Source organism: Theropithecus gelada, chromosome 11 (assembly GCF_003255815.1).
Source record: "Theropithecus gelada isolate Dixy chromosome 11, Tgel_1.0, whole genome shotgun sequence".
Lineage (NCBI taxonomy): Eukaryota > Metazoa > Chordata > Mammalia > Primates > Cercopithecidae > Theropithecus > Theropithecus gelada.
The window spans coordinates 108,824,241-108,845,397 of record NC_037679.1 but is presented as its reverse complement, the minus strand read 5'-3'; the positions used below and the strand labels follow the sequence as shown (position 1 = coordinate 108,845,397).

The following is a 21,157-nucleotide window of genomic DNA, read 5'->3' as shown; positions in this document are numbered from 1 at the left end:
GTTTGGAATGAAGATATAAAAAGAAGAGTATTCTGGTTTTCTTTCATGAAACTAAACCAAGAGTTATTGCTAATATACTTCATATTAAGATTCATGAGGTGCTTGACAGGTTAAAATAAAGAGACTTAATATGCATAAATGTAAGGTTCTAAAATTGGGCTTAACAAATCTACTTCAAATTTACTTCAGGTGCATAGAATTGGTGAGAGCTGACTTACTAATAGAAGTTCATATGGTAATGACTGATGATTTTTATCAGGTGCAAATTTAGTGAGTCAAATGATGGCATAATTGCCCCCAAATAAGCTGCTCTGCCTTAGGTTATAATAACATCAGTGGAAGCAAAGTGTTCAGAACAAAGGAAGCCTTTAGTCCCACAGATGAGACACATGTGGAGTGTCTTGTTGCTGTATTTTACAAGGGTCATTGGCTTACTGGAATTCAGAAAGAGAAAGATGGCCAGGATGATAGTCTGGAAACTGTGCCCTCTGAGGAAAAGTTGAGTCAGAATGTTGAGTCTGGAAAGGGAAAACTTGGAAGAACAGAATAGCATCTTCAAACGTTAGAAAAGAGCAACGAGAGAGACTTGGCCCCCGCAGACCAGAAACATTCTAAATAACAGTGAATGAATTTGGATTCCATGAAACTGATGTAGTAAGTGTTATTTGATATGTTATTACTTTTGGGTAAGGTGGACTGAAACATTTTCCCCTCCAGTCAGTGAAAACAAAAAAGTAGTGATTAGAGAAATGTGATTTATGTTTGTACCATGCATTATTAGTGAATGCAAGAAGATTGTGACGTGTCAGAGCAAGGTAGGAGCAAAATCTCTGTTAGCAGGAAGCCAGGGTTATGAATTTTATAAGAATGTGATCAATTTTATGTTTATGAATGTAATATTAATTTCTCAAGTAGACAAGAGTTTTTTAAAGAAAATCAATCTTTAAACTGGTAGAATGGATTTAACTTCAGATACTCATGGAACCTAAGAGGAAAACAGCTATAGTACAAATTTAGAACCCACTGTATCCATAAAAAGGTAGCTCACTCTTCCCACCTCCCCAGGAACAGTAACAGACATTGAAGCCATGCTGTGTCTTCCTTCACAAAGAAGCTATAGCTGGGTGGAAGAGAAAAGCCATCAATTTCTAGTAGTGAACAGAAGCTACAAATTGTTCAAGATACAGTCAGGACAAAGATGCTAAAAATTAACTTTATTTCCAGGGAGTAGCTTGTGATCCCAGGAAAATAGGGAATGGGGCAAGAGCTATTAAGTTTGGCGGGATAATAAGTTAGAAAACCTTCAAAAGGCAGACTTCTGAGCCACACGAAGCATTTACTCGCCATGATCTATCCAGAGAAAAGCGAGGTCCATCCTCACTGAATTGTGCCCCTCTGTCCAGTACAGTAGAGACACATGGAAATAAAAGAAGGGGTTTGACTACACAGGGTGCAGATAAAAAATCTGGTAAAAAGGCCTTCAGTTCATTGCCTCTTAGTGAACAAAATAGAAATGTATAAACAAAGGATTATTTAATATAAAGCCATCATACCCGAAGAGAGGTAGCTTAATTTCTAATTAAGTCTGGGTGCTAACATAAGTGTAGAAGTAAATTTACAACCACTAATCCATGGAACATAGAGAATTGCTGCTGCTGCTGCCGCTGCTGCTGGTGGGAAACCTTGGTCTGCTCAGCAAGTTCAACATACATGAGAAACAACCAAGGATTCCACCAAAACGAATGCCAAAGTGGAGGAGATGCTGAAAATAGAAAAACACAATGCAATAGAAACTCCAGATTTTGAAGCAATACTTGCCCCCCAAAAGACTATATTGTCACACATACATGTGCACGCGCACACCCATACACACACAAAATTTTTTTTTTAAACATAGAAATGTAGGAAAATTAACTAGAAGGAGATTGCGGGGGTGCTCACGTCATCATGCTACTCTTCCCTTGCTTAATCTCCCGTTTCTGCCATCTTGTTTCCCAAAGACGGACCCACTCATTCCACCTCTAAAAGCTCAGCCCTGCCCTGTGTGCAGACGGCCTCACGTGAAGCCTCACATGCCCTCAAGCCTCAGCAGGAGCTGGGCCCAGTGCCTGGGCATTGCATGCTGGGTCCTCTCAGTCACTACTCTTTTCATTGAGGAACATGATCCCAGACTTATTTGGGATCACAGCTCCTCCCTAGAAATGTAAGTAACTTCCAGTTCTCTTAGTCCTGACTATGCCTCGAAAAGCTTAGAGCTTCTACTCTCCACGAAAAATGGATGATTTGGAAATTAAGACCCCATTTCTAATCCCCATTCTCCAGCAAATTAATGTGCCTAGTACTCTCTTTTTTTAAATTCCCTTTGGGAAATGGAGCTTTTTGCCAGAATCTCCTCCTAACTGCTAGGCCCCTGTTACCATGAGCTGACGTTCTAAATTGCACAGATCTAAGTTCCTAGAGAGCTAGGACCATATCTGGTTGGTTATAGCTGAATCCCCAGAGCCTCATGCACAGCTCATGCTCAGCAAATATATTGTTTTCAAATGCGTGAAAGGATGGCTACTCCCTTGCCTTGTATTCCCAATCACTCTGTTCTACCCAAGTGCTGAGACGATCCCTGAGTTAAGTAAGATCTTCTGCTGCCCATTGTGTCCCCAGGATTTGGACAGACTCTGGCATAGTCCTTGGGCAAATGTCTTTTCTGTGAGCCTGGGCCTCAGAACCTCTTATGCACCACTAGAAATTCTGCTGTATCTCTCCCAGAATAAATGGCCTTCTTGGTGATGGTACCCAAGCTACTGAAATTTGGAAGCATTTATCCATTCACTCATTGATTCAACAAACACTTACAGAATGCTAGCTGTTGTGAGGGCACATGCAGCAGAAGTTGCTCTGTCAACAATGTTGAGGAGGAGATTCACAGAGGAGTGGTGGGGGGGACAATAAGGAAAACAAAGCTCTTTCCTGATGCTAAGATCCTGTGCTTTTAAAGAAAAAAGTGAGAAAAAGGAAGGGTAAATAACATGATCTGATAATCAATATAAAACGAAGCAACCAGATACTATCATAAAGCAATTGCTTTCATAATTATTATTGCAAAATGTATGAAAACAATAGATGCAAATGTCTCCTGAGAATGGTAAAACATCTCCCTGTGATTTCCCTGCCAGAACTGCATAATCTGAATCTAATTACCAGGAAATAATGTGCAAGCCCCAATTAGCAGACATTCCACAAAATAACTGACCGATGTTTTTCAAATCTGCCAAGGTCAAAAGGCAAAATAAACACTGAGGAAGTATTGCCGCTTAAAGAGACTACAGAGACTCGACAACTAAGTGCAAATTGTGATCCTGGGAAGAGCCATAAAGGACGTTATAGGAACAGTTAATAAATTTGACTATGAACTATGGATTAGACAACAATATGATATAAATGATATTTGTAATTAACTGTGGTTATATAGGAGAATGTCCTTGTTTTATGAAATAAATGCTGAGGTATTTAAGGGTAAAAGAGCATGATGTCTGCAACTGATTCTCAAGTTGTTTAGATAAAGAGAGAATGATAGAGCAATTGGGGTAAAATATTAACAACTGATTAATTTGGATGGTATCAGAATTCCTTCTAATCTTGCACCTTTTGTGTAGGCATGAAATGTTATCTAAACAAAAAGTTATAAAAGTGTGAAATCACTCAGGGAGCTTTGCTCACTTCTGTAAGAGTGTTAACAGTTAAGGAAGGACTGATAAGTTAAAACGTAGATAACTCCACAAACCCATTCTGCCTACCAAATTATGGGGTCACTATCAAACAACTGTCCTGTGAATAACAAGTACTTCTGGCAATAAAACACTCCTATTAAATTTAGACACAGACCTGAAGGAGTTCAACAAGATCCAAACAGGAACTACTAAAGGTCATTGTCAAACCTTAAGGCTGGTAGCAGAAGGTAAGTTTCTTCCCTGGGCAAGGCTGTCTAGTGAGTACTGCAACCCATTCTCTGATAGAAGGTTTAGAAAACCAAGCTAGAATGTCTAGAATTTATTCCAGAAAACAGATCTGGAAAATTAGCAAAACCTCTTCTTAAACAGTGGCTTTAAAAAAATTAAAATTAACTTTCACTGTGTTGGACACCCTATGAGTTGTTGGTCTTTCATTTCATTGTCAACAGAGCCCTGCAGGACTGGTGTTACCGTCTCTACTTTTACATATGAAGAAAATGCAACTTGAGAATTAGTGTAATTCGTTCTAACTCACAAAGGTAGGAAGTGATGGAAGTAAAATTCCAACACAAGGTCTGTGCTACTTCAAAACCCAACCCATCAAGACAGCACAAATAAACTGCATTTTGAAGAATCAAGTTTCATTAAATGATAACTGAATGCACCCCAAACTCTAAATTAACTAATATTAAATTATTACATGAGAATCTTAATAAGACAGCCCTTAAGGCAAAAGATGACTTTTTATTGACTCCAAACATTGTCAGAAAACTTTTCTTTTCATTTTAATTCAAATATGTTCACATATACACCAGACCTTGGGCTTTTCCCTACGCCAGTGGTTTTCACTGATGGTTCGCTCTCTCTCTCTTTCTGTCTCTCTCAATCTCTCTATCTCTCTCTCCCGCTTCTCTCTCTCCCTCCCTCTGTCCCTCCCTCACTCTCCCACCCCCATCTTTCTCCCTCTCTCTCTCTCTTTCTCTCTCTCTCTTTCTCTCCCCCTCCCTGCTCCCTGTCCCATTCCCTTGTCTTTTCTCCCTCTTTTAGACTGAGTGGTATAAAGAGTTACAAAGTTTTCTGCTGCCCTCCAGTGGTCTTATCCTGGAAGTGGCAGTCACGATAGGAAAAATAGCAAAACCTTTATAGAAGATAATAATAAAATGACACTTACACTCTTTTAGTGTTTTAAGATCGTGGGTTTCAGGGGACAGCACCTGTGGTTACTGAAAAGTTATTTAACTTCACAGGGCCTCAACAACCACATTTATAAAGGAAAAGTTAAAATATCTCCTCATGGTTGTCCCGTGGGTTGAGATAACATGCAAAAAGGTTTTGAAGTACAGTACTTGCTCAATAAAAGAAAAGTTTTACCTTATTTAAGACTGACAACTTTATATAAGGTTAAGGAAACTGATGCTAAGCATAAATTACTTGTTTTTTAAAGTTACTTCAGCCAACATTGTGGGTAGAACTAGACCTATAATTCAAATTTTCATATTCTAATTCTAGTTCTCGTCATGACATCTCAATATTCCAAAGTAACAATTGCTAATAAGGAATCTTAAGAATTTTTAAAGTCTTAAAGGGATATTTTCACACACTGCTAGTGGTTACCATTAAATCTGAAAAACATGCATTCCATTGATCAGTAGTCACATCTCTAGAGCTACATCTTAAAAATTGTGAGAAACACACAAAGATTTATGTAGTTGAAAACAAGCTAAATATAAGATATTTATTAAATAAACTTTGGTGCAAATAATAACAATTGGTTTTATTTATTGGAAAAGTTCTAGATGCCAGATGCTGTTCTAAGGGTTAAGAATGTATCAACACTAAAATGAAGTTGGTACTATTGTTATCTCCATTCAACACATGAGGAAACAGAGAGACAGAGAGGTTAAGTAGCTTGTCCAAGATCATACATTTAGGAAGAGGGAGTACCAGGAATTGAACTGAGATGTCTTATTCAAGAGTCCATGTTCTAGTCACTTATCAATCTTTTTCTGAGACTGTATAGTCCGTGGATCCACCCATGCTATTCCATTATGTGGCAGCACCTATATAATGGAATACAGTGAACCTTTTTTGAAAAATATGTTTCAATGGGTATTAAATTATATAGGGACATGCTTACAATAAAATATTAAGGGGAATAAACAGTATGCAAAACTGCATACCATATTAGTTCTAGAAACGTGTGTGTGTGTATGTCTAAGGGTGTATAAATCAAAACCCAGACCCTAATTAGTGGCTTTCTCCAAGTGATGAGTTATGTGTAATTTTTTCTCCTTTGTGCTTTCTAAATATTCTGAATATTTGTTAATGAGGCAGAACTGCTATGATCATCAGAAAATTTAGATTTAAAAAGATTTAGGTTGCCAAAAAATACTAGAATACTTAAGAACAGCATTTAGTTTACCTTAAAAGTTAAACATTGAATCCAGAAGTAAATATTTGCAAGAAAAACAATTATCAAGGATTGCTAACTTTTAGTTTCTTAAATAATGAATCCAGAGTATAAATACAAAATATCTGCAAGAAAATATAATTTTATCAAGGGTTGGGAAGAGAGGAAGGATGTTCAGACTAGAAAGGGTAGTACCTAAAAGAGAGTGCTTAATAGAACTCTGCTGGATTAAGTTTGCACAGTGGACCCTATTTTGACTTATGTCAGCTCTACATAAACAGTCCCCTGACAGTCATCATTAGGATTCGCTGGAGACTGGGATTGTGTGGACAGATGGCCTGATATCTTCAGAAGTGAAAATGGGGGAAGAGCTTTGAACTCAGAGGTACAATCTCTGGATTGGAGAATTTCAAAGGTGCCAGGGAAAAGCAGTACAAAGGGCCTTCTTTTTGACAATTACCCTAAAACACAGTTAGCTCTGTGACAGCCCACAGGGCCTATCAGCAGTGCCAGATGAGCCTATAGACACCCACCTTGAGGTGGCGCGTTCCCAGCTGCCCTGCGCATGCCAATCTTATCAGCTTTGATGGAAGCCTGGGGCTCCAGATAAAGCTACTTGGCCCCAGACGCTGGACAGAGCATGCTTTTTCCTGTTTGGCTGGGAAAGGGAAGGCTGAACTGCTGAGTCTGACACTTAACAGGACTTCGGCATTCCCCTGAAAACAGACTAGATCAGAGATTTGTTTTTTTTAATTGAAAAGTAACTTGGGTTCTCTTTAGAAACCCTTATTTGGTGCACACATCTGGCTATTTCACAGAGATTTCAGTTTTGCAAAGAAGTTGGAGTTGATTTCCTCCCTCAGACAAGCTATTAGTTGTTGGTGGGCAACAGAAGTTGCTCAGCATAGACAAAAGCAAAAAAGGTTCCTGCTGAGACCTAACGAAAACCTCCAAAGAGAACGCTGAGAATTCATCTCAGGATGAAGATGCAAGGGCAAAGGAGAAGCACTTGTGACACAAGCAAATGGGGTCCATTGATCAACAGATGCAAGAAGATTCTTCTCCCAACTACTGCAGCTCCTACAGTGATAAGAATCTGGCTCCTTGGAGGCCTGCTGCCATTCCTGCTGCTCCTCTCTGGCCTGCAGAGACCCACAGACGGTTCTGAGGTAGGGGGACAATTGAGGAGGTGATCTCTTTATGATCAGTACTTCAACAGAGCATTCACCTGGCCACAGCCTTTAAATGGCCCAGACCTTAGGCATTCAGTTTCTAGTTTCATTCCGACATTTTAACAAATCATGTTAGTAAAGAGTGTTGAAAACAATTATTAAAATTGTAGAATCCTTCATTGTTTGTACACTTGACATTATGGATGCTAGTGGCATAAAGTTATTTTCTTGATCCACTGTAAAAATTAAGTAAAATATTGCTTCCATAGTACAAAACAATGCAAAATAAACCAAGTCTATTTGGCTTTAAACTCTGTCATACAGATTGACTTAAGTTTTAAGTATTCTAATAAAGATCTGTGTAACAAAAAAAACAACCTAATGTTAAGAGATGACAGAGTGCATATTTGAGATCTAGTAACATATTAACAAAGTTTCAGAGTTCCTCATGACAGTTGACAGAACATTATGTTATTGGTTTGGTTTGGTTTGGTTTGGCTCGGCTTGGCTTAAACAGATACCGTAGACCTATTTTAATACCTGTTGTGAAGAGTAATTGGTTAAAATCGTTTAATCAGTCTTAAAAATGTGTTCTAGTTTACAAACTAGCTGATGTCTCTTTATAAATAACACAGTAAAAATACCAAATGGGATGTTCTTTAAGTTCCAGTTCCAACATGCTTAATATTGACTGGATGGAATGTGATCCTTTAACATGTCCCTTAATGAGCACTGTTCATTAGGAAAACACCATTTCTTTGCCAAGAAAGAAATGTTTTAGAATTTATATAATTTACATATGGCTCTAAATGATAGACCGATGATATTCTATGGACTTCTATTCAAATCTGTCACTTCAGTTTAACATGCACCAGATGTCAATAAATAACATTCTGTTGGCCACCCATTAGAAAGGAATGTCCTTTGCCAGAAGGGGAGGGACTTTCCTGGGCACATTCCTGACCACTGTCCAACCCTTGACTCACTCTGCTCTCCCCGAGGTGGACAAATGTACTCCACTGGCAGCATGGGAAAAAACAACTGGGTGTGCTGAGTTTGGCTCTGCTCTTCTTCCTCCTGCGAGTTAGCCTGATGGCAAAGGGCATCAGTTCTCTGTTTCCCCATGACAAGAATCTTACCTGGGCAGGTCCCAGTTCAGTACTGCCTGCAAATGAGTCGGTTCCATTCTGGAATTTGCTCTTAACAAGCCACTTGCCATCAGACCTAACCATGTGACTGCTGTAGCGTGCCCTTATTCAGTAAGAAAACAGACATTTTGGCTTTCGTATTTTGCTATTTTTATTATCAGTGTTTTCAGAACCTGGGTAGACAAGAAGGTTGTTATTTACGAGAGCCCCCCCAGTACTATTCATAGCTTAAGGATAAAGTTCAAGGATTTAATATAGGTTTTGGGCATTCATAAAAGTGATATTTTTGAAAACACTACTGAGAGAATAGAAAGGGGGGAAAGCAGAGGAAACAGAAAGTATAATTAAACTATAAGGTTATGAATTTTTTCTTCAAAGTACTTAATATGCAAACATGCTGTGATTTTATTGATGTTAAAAGAGTTACTCCCTCTCTGGGGAGATGAGTTTTTCAAGTTTTCAGTAATTTATTTATCAAACCAAATTCAATCTCTAGCACAGGTCATTGACACAGGAAGGATTGGAACAGTGTAATGATTTTCAGTGAAACTTACTTCAGCAAATATTGGTTTCCAGGAGAAGACTTGGCCTTATAGAGTACAGCAAATCTGCAACCACATTCACCATCTGATTTGAAAAATTAAACTCAAGATTTTTATTTTTTTATAGGTTGCAATGAAAATCGACTTTGACTTCGCACCAGGTTCCTTTGATGATCAGTACCAAGGCTGTAGCAAAGAGGTTATGGAGAAACTAACTCAAGGGGATTATTTCACAAAAGACATAGAAGCCCAGAAGAATTACTTTGGGATGTGGCAAAAAGCTCACTTAACCTGGCTTAACCAAGGAAAAGTTCTACCCCAGAACATGACTACCACGCATGCTGTGGCTATTTTGTTTTATACATTGAACAGCAATGTTCGTTCTAACTTTACTAGAGCCGTGGCCTATGTTGCCAGGGCTCCACAGCAGTATGAACGTTCATTCCAATTCAAATATTTACACTACTACCTCACCACAGCAGTCCAGCTGCTGAGGAAAGACAGCGTCATGAAGAATGGCACTCCTCTGTGCTATAAGGTGCATTATAGGACGAAGGATGTCCACTTCAGCGCCTACACAGGTGCCACCATTCGATTTGGCCAATTCCTCTCCACATCCCTCCTAAAAGAAGAGGCACAGGAGTTTGGGAACCAGACACTATTTACCATATTCACCTGCCTGGGTGCACCTGTACAATACTTCTCCCTCAAGAAGGAAGTCTTGATCCCTCCCTATGAGTTGTTCAAAGTTATAAATATGAGCTCCCACCCAAGAGGAAACTGGTTGCAGTTGAGGTCAACTGGGAACCTGAGCACGTACAACTGTCAGCTGCTAAAAGGTATTCTTTATCTAAATTGAGGCCATTCACAGACCACTGCTCTTTTATAAAAGTTATTTTTTCTCAGTGGGCTTGAGGGGAAAGACCAAAAACATGAAAACTGGCCTTCAGTAATGATGGAACTGACAGATTAGAGAAAGCCACTTTATTGGCTTCTTCTCTTTTCTTCCTGCTCCATTACCTCTAGGACAATAAGTTTTGCAATGAAATTATTGTGTAGAAAATTGCAGACAGACAGAGTAAAGCTTGACTGGAAGGTGGAGCATAAAGATAGCACTTTTAACTTCTCCCTCAAACTCATTGTTTTTGTCATCGTCATTACATGGATAGGAGTTCTAAAAGTAAAGCAAGAGGCAAGACATTTATTCATTAATTTTCTGTTCATTAACCATCTTCTATTGTGATGGGGGCCCTGGAAATACAGAATGAATAAAGCAAAATAATAACCTAGGAGGATTTTTAGTCTAATGAGAAATGGAAATATGAACAAATGTATACACTCAGAAGTACTAAGTGATATACCAAATATTTAAGCAATAGCTGTGGCTGCTCAGTGCAGACTGCTCAGTCAGAGCTACTCATTCTCTCCAGGAACAGTGAGGAAGGCTTCATAATAGAGAGCCACAGGAGACTTGTCATGAGAATGGCAGTTTTCAATGAAAGAAAAGTCATTTTAAGCAGAGAATAGCTTGCTGTGGTTTGAATGTGTCTCCCAATAAGTTCCTGTGTTGGAAGCTTAATCTCTAATGCAACAGTGTCATGAAATGGGCTCTAATAAGAGATGATTGGATCTTTCCTAATAAGAGATGATTGGATAAATGGATTAATGTTGTTATCATGTGAGCAGGTTAGTTATTGTGAGAGTATGTTATTGTAAAGACAGTCTGATCACTGGTGCCTCTCTCTGTCTTGTGTGCCCCCTTCTCTTCCACCATGTTATGGTATAACACAAAGGCCCTCACTAGATGCTGGAGCCATGCTCTTGGACTTCCCATCCTCCAGAACTGTGAGAAGTATATTTATTTTCTTTACAGATTACCCAGTCTGTGATACTCTGTTATTGCAACAGAAAACAGACTAAGACACAGTATATGTTAATCACAAGGATTTCAAACAGCCTGGTGTCTTCTGAAATTCTGGGTGGCTGGTATGTAGGATGTGTAGGATATGGGAAAAGAATAGGAGTAGGAAGGGAGGAGGGGATTTATCCAGGTGGGAGAATTCTGATAGGGCCTTATTATAAAAGGTCTTGTATTTCGTGCTAAGGACCTTTTAATTTTATGCTGTAGGTAATAAGAAGTCATTAGAAGTTTTAAGGAGTAGAAATCAATTTGATCAACATCTTAGAAAGGGCTCTGATGATATTGTGAAAAATGAACTGAAGCAGGAAACATTAGAGATATCAAAATACAAAAAAAAAAAGTTAAACTTTTTTTAAGAAAAACATGGCTGATCGAATTCTATGTTGCCACCTAGTCATTTCATGGAGGGGTAGTTGTGTAGCAAATCCTGTGCTCTGTTAGATTCAGAAAAAAAAAAAAAAAAAAAAAAAGACTGTCTTTATTAATATATAAATTTATTCACACTCACAGTTAGCTGCAACCCAGTTGCAGGGTCTACCTTCAATATATCCCCAAATTCGTCTTCGCTCTATCATTATTGCTATGATTTATAATTCAGGCTCTCAGCATTTCTCAGCATTTCGGGGTGGTAGTGTTGCAAAGGTGTTCAAACTGGCATCTAGACTGAGGTCTAGAATCTGCTCACTCTGTCCTAGCTATAAATACAGAACAGGGAGAGGAGACCTATTAATACTGTCATCTCCTCACATTTCCCCTTGGAAGCATGGCAGCAAAACGAGTGAAATGAGTATCTGCCCCACAGACACAGGAGATTAGTGTTTGTAGAGGATGAAAAACTATAGTAGAATATGAAGAAAACAGTGAGATTTTGATAATAAACCAAAACATTCATAGCCAGGTTCCAGGATTCTTTAGAACTACACCTGACTAGGATATGATTACTTCATTCTCATCATGAATTTGGGGCATATAATTCTTCACTAGGATAGTAAGCACAGTAAAATATATTCAAAGAAAAATTACAGAAGACTTATATCAAGCATTGAGTGGGAAACTGTGGGAGAGGAGTATATAATATAAACTATTACTCACATTCTGCCACTCTATAAACCTCAAAGAAAAATATTTCAGGACACTCCCACCCAAATCAATCTTTGCTTTCCTATGGCAAAACTACTCAAATGCAACTTTAACTTAGTTTTGAGTTAAGGTTTAGCTGGGATAGCCACATATATCACTAAATTCTGAAAGTTGGGTTGGTCTTCATGAAATATTTGGAATCACAAATCACGCTTAAGGGAATCAATAATCTTGTATTGCTCTGTGAGCTCCCTGTGGTCAGGAACTTGACTACAGAGTATTTGAGAGCTAGGCAGGCAGGCAGTTTGAGCCCAGACCCACTCTGTTTGAATTTATATCCCACTGTACCACTTAATAGCTATGTGTTCTTGGTCAAGTTGCTTAAACTCCAAGTTTTTTCATCTACCTAATAATCACCATAACAGAACCTCAGAAGACTTTTGTGAAAATGAAAAAAAAAATGTAAAATGATTGGCCAAGTGCGGTGGCTCACACCCATAATCCCAGCATTTTGGGAGGCCGAGGCGGGTGGATCAATTGAGGCCAGGAGTTTGAGACAAGCCTGGCCAACATGGTGAAACCTCATCTCTACAAAAAGATGCAAAAAGTAGCTGGGTATCATGGCGCACACCTGTAGTCCCAGCTACTAGGGAGGCTGAGGTAGGAGAATCACTTGACCCCAGGAGGCAGAGGTTTCAGTGAGCTGAGATCGTGCCACTGCACTCTAGCCTGGGTGACAGAGAGAGACTCCATCTTAAAAGAAAAATAAATAAATAAAATTATTTATATATTATATAGCATATAGTAATAGTAAATTAGTGTTAGCTATTACTAACTTCAGTCCTCTGGCACATAGAAGTGCCCAGCCTATTTTGTTGAATGGTAAATGAACGAAGCATTCCCTTTAACATCTCTAAGCAATCTAAGCCTTAGACCACATTACCATATAACACAATTAATTAAAAACAGTTCCAATATTTGAAGAAGGGAAAATATTCTAGAAGCTTCAACAGCTAGTCAAAAGTAAGCTGTTGTCACAATGTAAATGATCGACATGGTCACTTGCACTGTGAGTTACCATAACTAAATTTTTGTCAGAAATTTATCAATTAGAAGCTTGTGTGGCCATGCGGCAAAGCTTGTAAATGGCAGAATAAAAAATACCACTGGTCATGGAGGATAATATTTTCTTTATAAATTGAAGTGAAGAGGGAAGAGATAGGTCAGAGGCATCATATAATCAGCCAAGAGCTGGAATTGGAGCATCTTCTCACCCTCCACAGCTATGAAACTATCTGAGAAGGTAAAAGAGGGAAAGGAATAAGCTCACATTGCAGGGATGCCTTTCTTCCTTTGACCCCAGACTCTGACTAAGGGTTGCAGAGAAGGCTGGTACATCCTCTGGTTCCACCTGACCTACCTAAGCCTCATCTGCCATTGGCTATCACAGTCATTTAGTTGAGGGCAAAAAATTGCAGTAGTGCCCCCTTACCTATGGTTTTGCTTTCTGTGGTTTCAGTTACCCATAGAACATATTAAATGGACAATTCCAAAGATAAATAATTCCTAAGTTTTAAATTGTATGCCATTCTGAGTGGTGTGATGAAATCTTGTGCCTTCCCTCTCGGGATGTGAATCATCCCTTTGTTTGGGGGATCCACAGTCTACACTGTGAGTCACTTAGTAGCCTTCTCGGTTATAAGATCTGCTGTTTCAGTATTGCAGTGTCTGTTTTCAAGTGACCCTCATTTTGTTTCATAATGGCCCCAAAGTGCAAGAATAGTGATCTTGGCGATTCAGATATGCCCAAGAGGAAGTGCCTCCTTTGAATGAAAAGTTTAAAGTTCTCGACTTAATAGAAAAAAAGAAAAAATTGTATGCTGAGGCTGCTAAGATCTACAGTAAAAATGAATCTTCTACCTGTGGAATTGTGAAGAAGGAAAAATAAATTCATGCTAGTTTTGCTGCCGCACTTCAAACTTCATCATTGGTGGTATATGTACAGGAAAATAACATAGGGTTCAGTACTACCTGTAGTTTCAGGCATCCACTGAATGTCTTGGAATGTATCCACTAAGGATAAGGGGGCACTACTGAATATGGTCTTGGACGGTACACAATATCTACCTCTTCTGATTTAAAAAATATTTGATTGCCGGCCAGGTGCAGTGGCTCAAGCCTATAATCTCAGCACTTTGGGAGGCCGAAGCAAGTGGATCACAAGGTTAGGAGATCGAGACCAGCCTGACCGACATAGTGAAACCCCATCTCTACTAAAAATACAAAAATTAGCCAGGCATGGTGGCACGCACCTGTAATCCCAGCTACTCGGGAGGCTGAGGCAGGAGAATCGATTGAACCCAGGAGGCAGAGGTTGCAGTGAGCCGAGATTGCGCCACTGCACTCCAACCTGGGCAACAGAGCGAGCCTCCGTCTCAAAAAAAAAAAAAAAAAAAAAGTTTGATTGCCTTCAGAATGTTTTCAGTGATTCGCTACAGTGTTGATTGTTGTTTGTTTCTTTGTTTTTCTCTCAATCCATAAGCTAAGGAACATCAGAAAGTCATTTCTTGATAAGTAGTACTTACCCCAACATTCTGGAGCAGTATCGGACTGATCCATACATGAACAATAAGAGGAAGGAGGTAGTGTGTCTGTCTTATCTGGGGTCCTTAACAGGGAGGAAGTGAGGTCAGCAGACTCTCCCCAAACCTGACTTTCTAGATAGCTGCTATTTCCCACTTCACTGCTCCACTAATCCCAGCCTAGGGAATTCACAGATGGTGTTCTGGAGCACTGATACCTAACTCCTCATGAAACTGAAATCTTCTCTGGACGCTGTTTCTCATTCTTTCAGCCTTGTTTTGTTTCATGAGCAGGAGCCACAGGCTATTCTGTGTCCCCAGAAGTCCCTATAAGCCAAGTGAATTATGTTTTCTCTCCTGTTCCCTCTCGATCTGACAGACATGATACTGGAAAGACCACATGAAGACCTTTAAAATTACCCAGCCAGCATACTGTAATTCTCCCAAAGAAGAGACAGTATATTAAAGAGCATAGCTTCCCCAGTCCTTCAATTTATGCTAAAATCGGTCCTGTTAACTCGTGACTCAAGTTTAAAGAGTTTCCAGGAATCGGTTGCTTTTAGAGAGACAAGAGATCAAATTAATAGCATTATACAATTTTTAGGAAGTAAATTTGCAAAAGAAAAAATTGTCGTTCTAAACTAACAGCTTTCACTTTCCCCTCTAATTATTCTATCACCCCTCACATGACCTATACTCATTGCCATAGAAACAGGTGTTTTCATGCCCATTGGAAGACTCAGAATATGTTAACAGAATGTTAGTTATTTGCCCTTAATCTTGCTTCCTTCAGCAAAATAACCTACGCCAAAAATCTGTAAACACACAAATACATGCTCTGTTCTATATCGTTGGATTCACAAAGAACAGGGATTTATTTGTTAAAATGTTTCACATAATCAAAATTCTTAACATGTTTCTAGAAAAATATAGGCAATTGTTTGCAGTCAGCCTGGTTTTACATGTAAACTTCACTTTTTAAAAACCTGTACGATTCTGGTGGGGAGAAATGAATGAATGCATGTAAAATCTCTTAGAACAGTATCTGACAAATGTAAGTACTCAAAACTTTTGAGATACTATTACTATTACCATTATTATTATTTATTTTATTAGATTTCTATTTCTTCCCGTTTTCTTTTACTCTGGGCTTCAATTATCTAAAATTAGTTTACCCTATTTGTGGCATCACAATGACCTTGAAGTAGAGTGCCTGTCTCAGATAAATGGATGAAAGAATGAGTCACTGAATGAATCTGGGAGACCACACGGCATGGTGGAAAGTGAATAAACTTTGGAGCCAGAAAGATATGGGCATATGTTAGCAGCTAGGCGGCCTTGTGCAAATGACTTAACCTCTGAGCCTGTTTCTTCATTTATAAAATGGAAGTGATACTCACCTTGTGGAAATGCTGTGATAGCATTGGTGTCTCTGCATCCTCTCAAACACAGCTGAGAAACTCTGGGAAAGTACTTTGCACATGGAAGTGGGATAATGGCTTAATGGCACAAACATGTGCTTCAGTGAAATTGATAGTAAGAAGAGAAACAAAGGAAGAGGCAGAAGGAATAATGCTTTTCATTTTCGGGTGCTAAGTTTTTGCTAGGTAATATTCTAAAATATTAACAGTCATGCTCCTTGCATTTTGACAGAAAGAGGCTATAGATAGCATTTGCCTCAAACACTAGATTAACTTGATATAGTGCACATCAGTTTTGCCTTTTTCTGTTTTTTAAGAGACTATTTACTTCTGAACAGTCTGATAAAATTCAGGTTCAGATTCCATGAAATAGAAGTTATAATCATTATAATCTGTATTTCTTCCAGACTTTCTACCCTAAGGCAGAGATGACCAAAATCAGGTTATAATACACTGATAAAATGATATTTGTTTAGCAGTTTAGTTTACAAAATGCTTTGACACCCGTTATCTGTTTAGGTTTTACAACCACCCTGTAAGTCAGGTTATTGACTCCGCTGTGCTGATGTGAATGCTGAGATTCAGAGGGCTTAAGTGATTTGCGTAAAATTATTCACAGTTTACAAATGACAAAAATAGGATCCCTCCCCATGTTTTCTAATAAGAATTCCAGGACGGTATTCTCCACAGACTGGTTTCAGGGGATTCATTCATTCTTCAGCAAATATAACTGAGAAACTGCCATTAGTTTTAAGCTTCTTGACTATGACTGTTTACACTGTAAGTCAGTTCACACACACACAAATATGCAAATACACACATATTCATAAAATACAACAGTTATCCTTTTCACAGGCAGTGTAATGCTAGTGTTTTCCATTCTAACCTATTTTATTACATTATTAAACAATGACGACTATGACCTCCTAAGCTGATGTCACAACCCGTCAATGGATCACGTTCTCCAATTTTAAAAAAATACTGTAAAAAGGTAAAGAGAAAATTAAAAACTTTGAAGAGATAGTCAAATAGAAAACTAAAGACAACTACAAAAGTAAAAAAAAATGTGAGGTATCCTCAAATAAAACACTTCTCAGTTTGTAATTAATTTAATGCACAGCTGTCTTTCATTTATTTTCCTAAATATATGGTCCATCTAACAACAATAATGATAATAATGCCGGGTAGAAATGATAATGGCCATACAAGAGATAAAGAAAAAGTATCAACAGAGTTAGTTACTTTAACCTGACATAAAATTAAAAGGAAGCTATTTTTAACATCCTAATTATTATAAAGAGGGCTTATGAATTTTGTTGAAGAATGAGTATGATTACAAGACAGTAGTGTCTCTATGTTTGTCTCTTATTTGGGCATCTTCATAATAGCAGCTATCATTCATTCATTCAACAAATCATTATTTATTGGGCACTGGCTATGTTCCAGGCACTATCCTAGGTATAGGGAAGGAAATAGGTGAAAATCTCTGCCCTTGGGGATTTACATTCATTGATGTGAAGCAGAAATAAACAAAATAAAGAAGTAAATTATGTCATAGCTGGTAGGCATTAGGTACTAAGGTGAAAAATAAAGCAGAGTAAGGAGATAGGGAACACCATGGGAGGGAGTGGTAATATTAAACTGGGTGATCAGGGAAAACCTCACTGAGAGGATGACATTTGAGCCAAGGTTGAAAGGAGATGAGAGAGCCAGTCCCATGAATATCTGAGGAAAGAGCATTCCAGGAAGAGATCACAGCAAGTGCAAATGCCCCAAGTTAGAAGCAACACCAAGGACGCCAGTGTATGGGAATGAATGAGAGAAAAGTAGTAGAAAGTGAAGACAGAAGATGATGTAGATTTGATTACATAGGACCTTGAAGGCAGTTGTAAGGACTTTGACTTTTCCTCTTAGACAGGATACCACTGAGAGGTTTTGGGCAGAGAACATAGAAGATTGTGTCAAAACTGATCTAGCAGCCCAGTAGAGAATAAACTGTAATGAGGTCAGCAGAGAAACCAAATAGGGGGCTATTTCGATCATTCAGATGACAGATGAAGGTGGTAGAGTGGAGGCAGTAAGGTTTGACCAGATTCAGAGCCAAGAGGAGGTCCTGACACACTGGAAGTGAAGAGTGAGGGAAAAAGAAGAGTGAAGGATGACTCCAAGGTTTGGCTAGAGTAACTGAAAGGATGCAGGTGGCACTCACTGAGACGGAGAAGCCTGGGGATGGGGTAGATTTAAGAGCAGGAGTTTGGTATTTGACACGTTATATCTGAGCTGTGCAATAGTAACCCAAGCAGAAGTGTTGAGTGGATAGTTGGATGCATGAGTGTAGAATTCCGAGGAGTGACCCAGGATGGAAAGATAAATTTGAGGTCAGTGGGTGATCGGTGCTATTTAAAGCCATGAGACTGGATGAACTCCCCAAAAAAGTGTGTAAATAAAGGAGAGAAATGTCCAAGGACCAAACCTCAGGACACTGCCTTTTTTTTTTTTTTTTTTTTTTTTTTTTTTTTTTTTTTTGAGACGGAGTCTCGCTCTGTCACCCAGGCTAGAGTGCGGTGGCCGGATCTCTGCTCACTGCAAGCTCCGCTCCCGGGTTTACGCCATTCTCCTGGCTCAGCCTCCCGAGTAGCTGGGACTACAGGCGCTCGCCACCTCGCCCGGCTAGTTTTTTGTACTTTTTAGTAGAGACGGGGTTTCACCGTGTTAGCCAGGATGGTCTCGATCTCCTGACCTCGTGATCCGCCCGTCTCGGCCTCCCAAAGTGCTGGGATTACAGGCTTGAGCCACCGCGCCCAGCCAGGACACTGCCATTTTAAAAGGTCAAGTACAAAGAAGATGGAGAGCCTGGGTGTGTTGACTCACACCTGTAATCCCAGCACTCTGGGAGTCTGAGGTAGGTAGATTGCTTGAACTCAGGAGTTCGAGACCAGCCTGGGCAAGATGGTAAAACCCTGTCTCTACCAAAAATACAAAAAAATAGCCAGGCATGGTGGCGTGCGCCTGTAGTCCCAGCTACTTGGGAGCCTGAGGTGGAAGAATCACTTGAGCCAGGGAGGCCAATGTTGCAGTTAGCAGAGATCGCACTGCTATATTCTAGCCTGGGTGACAGATCAAGACCCATCTCAAAAAAAAAGATGGAGAAGGAATGGCCAGTGAGGGAGGAGAAAACCGATAGAGTTGTTGTCCTAAGAGCAAAGTGAAGAGTAAGTAGCAAGGAAGATGGAGTGATTCACTATCATAAATATGGTTGATAGGTCAAATACAGTGAGGACTCAGAATTGCCATTTACATTCCAGGAAGCTCAACATATAATCTCTTGAATCAGACACTCTAGGTTAAATACTGGTTCTGTCGCTGACTGTGTGGCCTAAGAGAGACCCTTAAGCTCTCTAAATACTGGGAAAGGGTGAGACTGAAAATCCTTCTGATCTTTAGCCTCAATGAAGAGGAAAAAAAATCGTTTGAGAACCATTCTAATGACTGACCTGCTAAGCAGTATTAATGCTTCCTAGGTCTCTATAGGGATTCACATAATTTGATTTTAACACAAACTTTGACAAAAGTTTAGAAAGATGTATGCTCTTAATTTTCCTTGCCAACTCTTATTGGTGAAAATTGAGGTGTTGAAAATTACTGTATCTACTCCAGCCTGGGTGACAGAGTGAGACCTCCATCTCAAAAAAATAAGACAGAAATTACTAATTACTGTGTGTGTATATATATATATATATATACACACACACACACACACACACACAGAGTAAATTTCTGTCTTTTCTGTCTTGAATTTCTACTTGTATACACACACACACACACACACACACATTCCTATATAGAAATTCCAAAAAACAGATAGATAGATAGATAGATAGATAGATAGATAGATAGATAGATAGATAGATAGATAGATAGATAGATAGACAGAGTGTGAAAATAGTAGAAATGCATTTCTCCCTCATCTGGTTATCCTATCAAAGAATATGAGCAAATATTGAGGCAATTAGAGTTGAATCTCTTCCTCCCAGAAACATCTTTTCTACCTTAAACAATCAGTGAAGACTGGCTGAAAAGAGATTCCAGTCTTTATTTAGACTATTCTTTTACGGGGTTTCCATCTCCCATCTCATTTCAGTCCCCATCCCATTGTATGGTCAATTATTAGTTATATCTGACAATTTTTTTTTTATTTTCCAGTTTTGCTTCCACACCGAACTGACTGCTAACCTGTCCCACATTTCCTGTGAAAGGTGTATATGTGTAGTTAGTACACACACACACACACACACATACACACACACACCCGAAACAGGACTATGTGAATATTTCTTGCTCACCTTGTAATGAAAAATTCTATGGATGGACATGTAATACACAGACAAACAGTTTAGTGGTTAAGAATGCAGAATTGAGACAAACTGGTCAAATTTGAATGGTGCCTACACTACTTACGAGATGTGTGACACTGGCAAGTTTTTTCACATCTCTGTGTCACAATCTCATCAACTAAAAACCAAGGATAATGACAATAAAAATCTCATAGGTTTGTTGTGAGGTTTAAGTAAGTTAATATATAGCAAGGGCTCAAAATAGATACTAGCACAAAAAATCAGCATTCAGTTTGCGTTAACTTTCATAATGGTGATGAAGATGATGATAATTAAGATGGAGATAATGATAACAGTGATTATGCTGCTGGTGATGATAAAGATGGAAAATCAGATCTCTACCACCAGCTGGCTGGGTTACCTGGGAGTACATCTTTTAACCTCTTGGTGTCTGTTTCATCATCTACAAAATAAGCAAGTTATGTTCGAAAAATCTAAAAGAATGTGTTTTAAGTAGCTAACTTCAAATGTTTTTATTAGGAATTTTCTAAGTTAAGAAAGTGGATCAATGGAGAAATGAGGTGGTTTAAAAAAAAACAAAAACAAAACTCTGCTACCTAAAATATCTCTAACTTTTGTTTTGTTTTTTACAGCTTCCAGCAAGAAATGCATCCCTGATCCTGTAACTATTGCATCTCTCTCCTTTTTGGCCAGTGTCATCATCTTTTCCAAAAGCCTTATACTCGGCTTGTGAAGGAATCTTGTGACTCCTTTTATTTAAAAAAATTTTTAAATAAAATCTTTTTTATTGGCCTTTTGGCT

At 38.8% G+C, this 21,157-nt stretch overlaps 2 protein-coding genes across 2 annotated transcripts in view; one reads left to right on the top strand and one right to left on the bottom strand.

The window, feature by feature from the left end:
* C11H12orf60 (chromosome 11 C12orf60 homolog) overlaps positions 1–21,157 on the bottom strand; it is a 99,093-nt gene that overhangs the window by 54,891 nt on the left and 23,045 nt on the right. The window lies entirely within an intron of this gene.
* On the top strand, positions 6,718–21,148 carry ART4 (ADP-ribosyltransferase 4 (Dombrock blood group)). The gene is made up of 3 exons (XM_025401552.1): positions 6,718–7,304; positions 9,125–9,836; positions 20,989–21,148. The coding sequence occupies exons 1-3, from the start codon at positions 7,116–7,118 to the stop codon at positions 21,087–21,089; spliced, it is 1,002 nt and encodes a 333-aa protein (XP_025257337.1). The 5' UTR covers positions 6,718–7,115; the 3' UTR covers positions 21,090–21,148.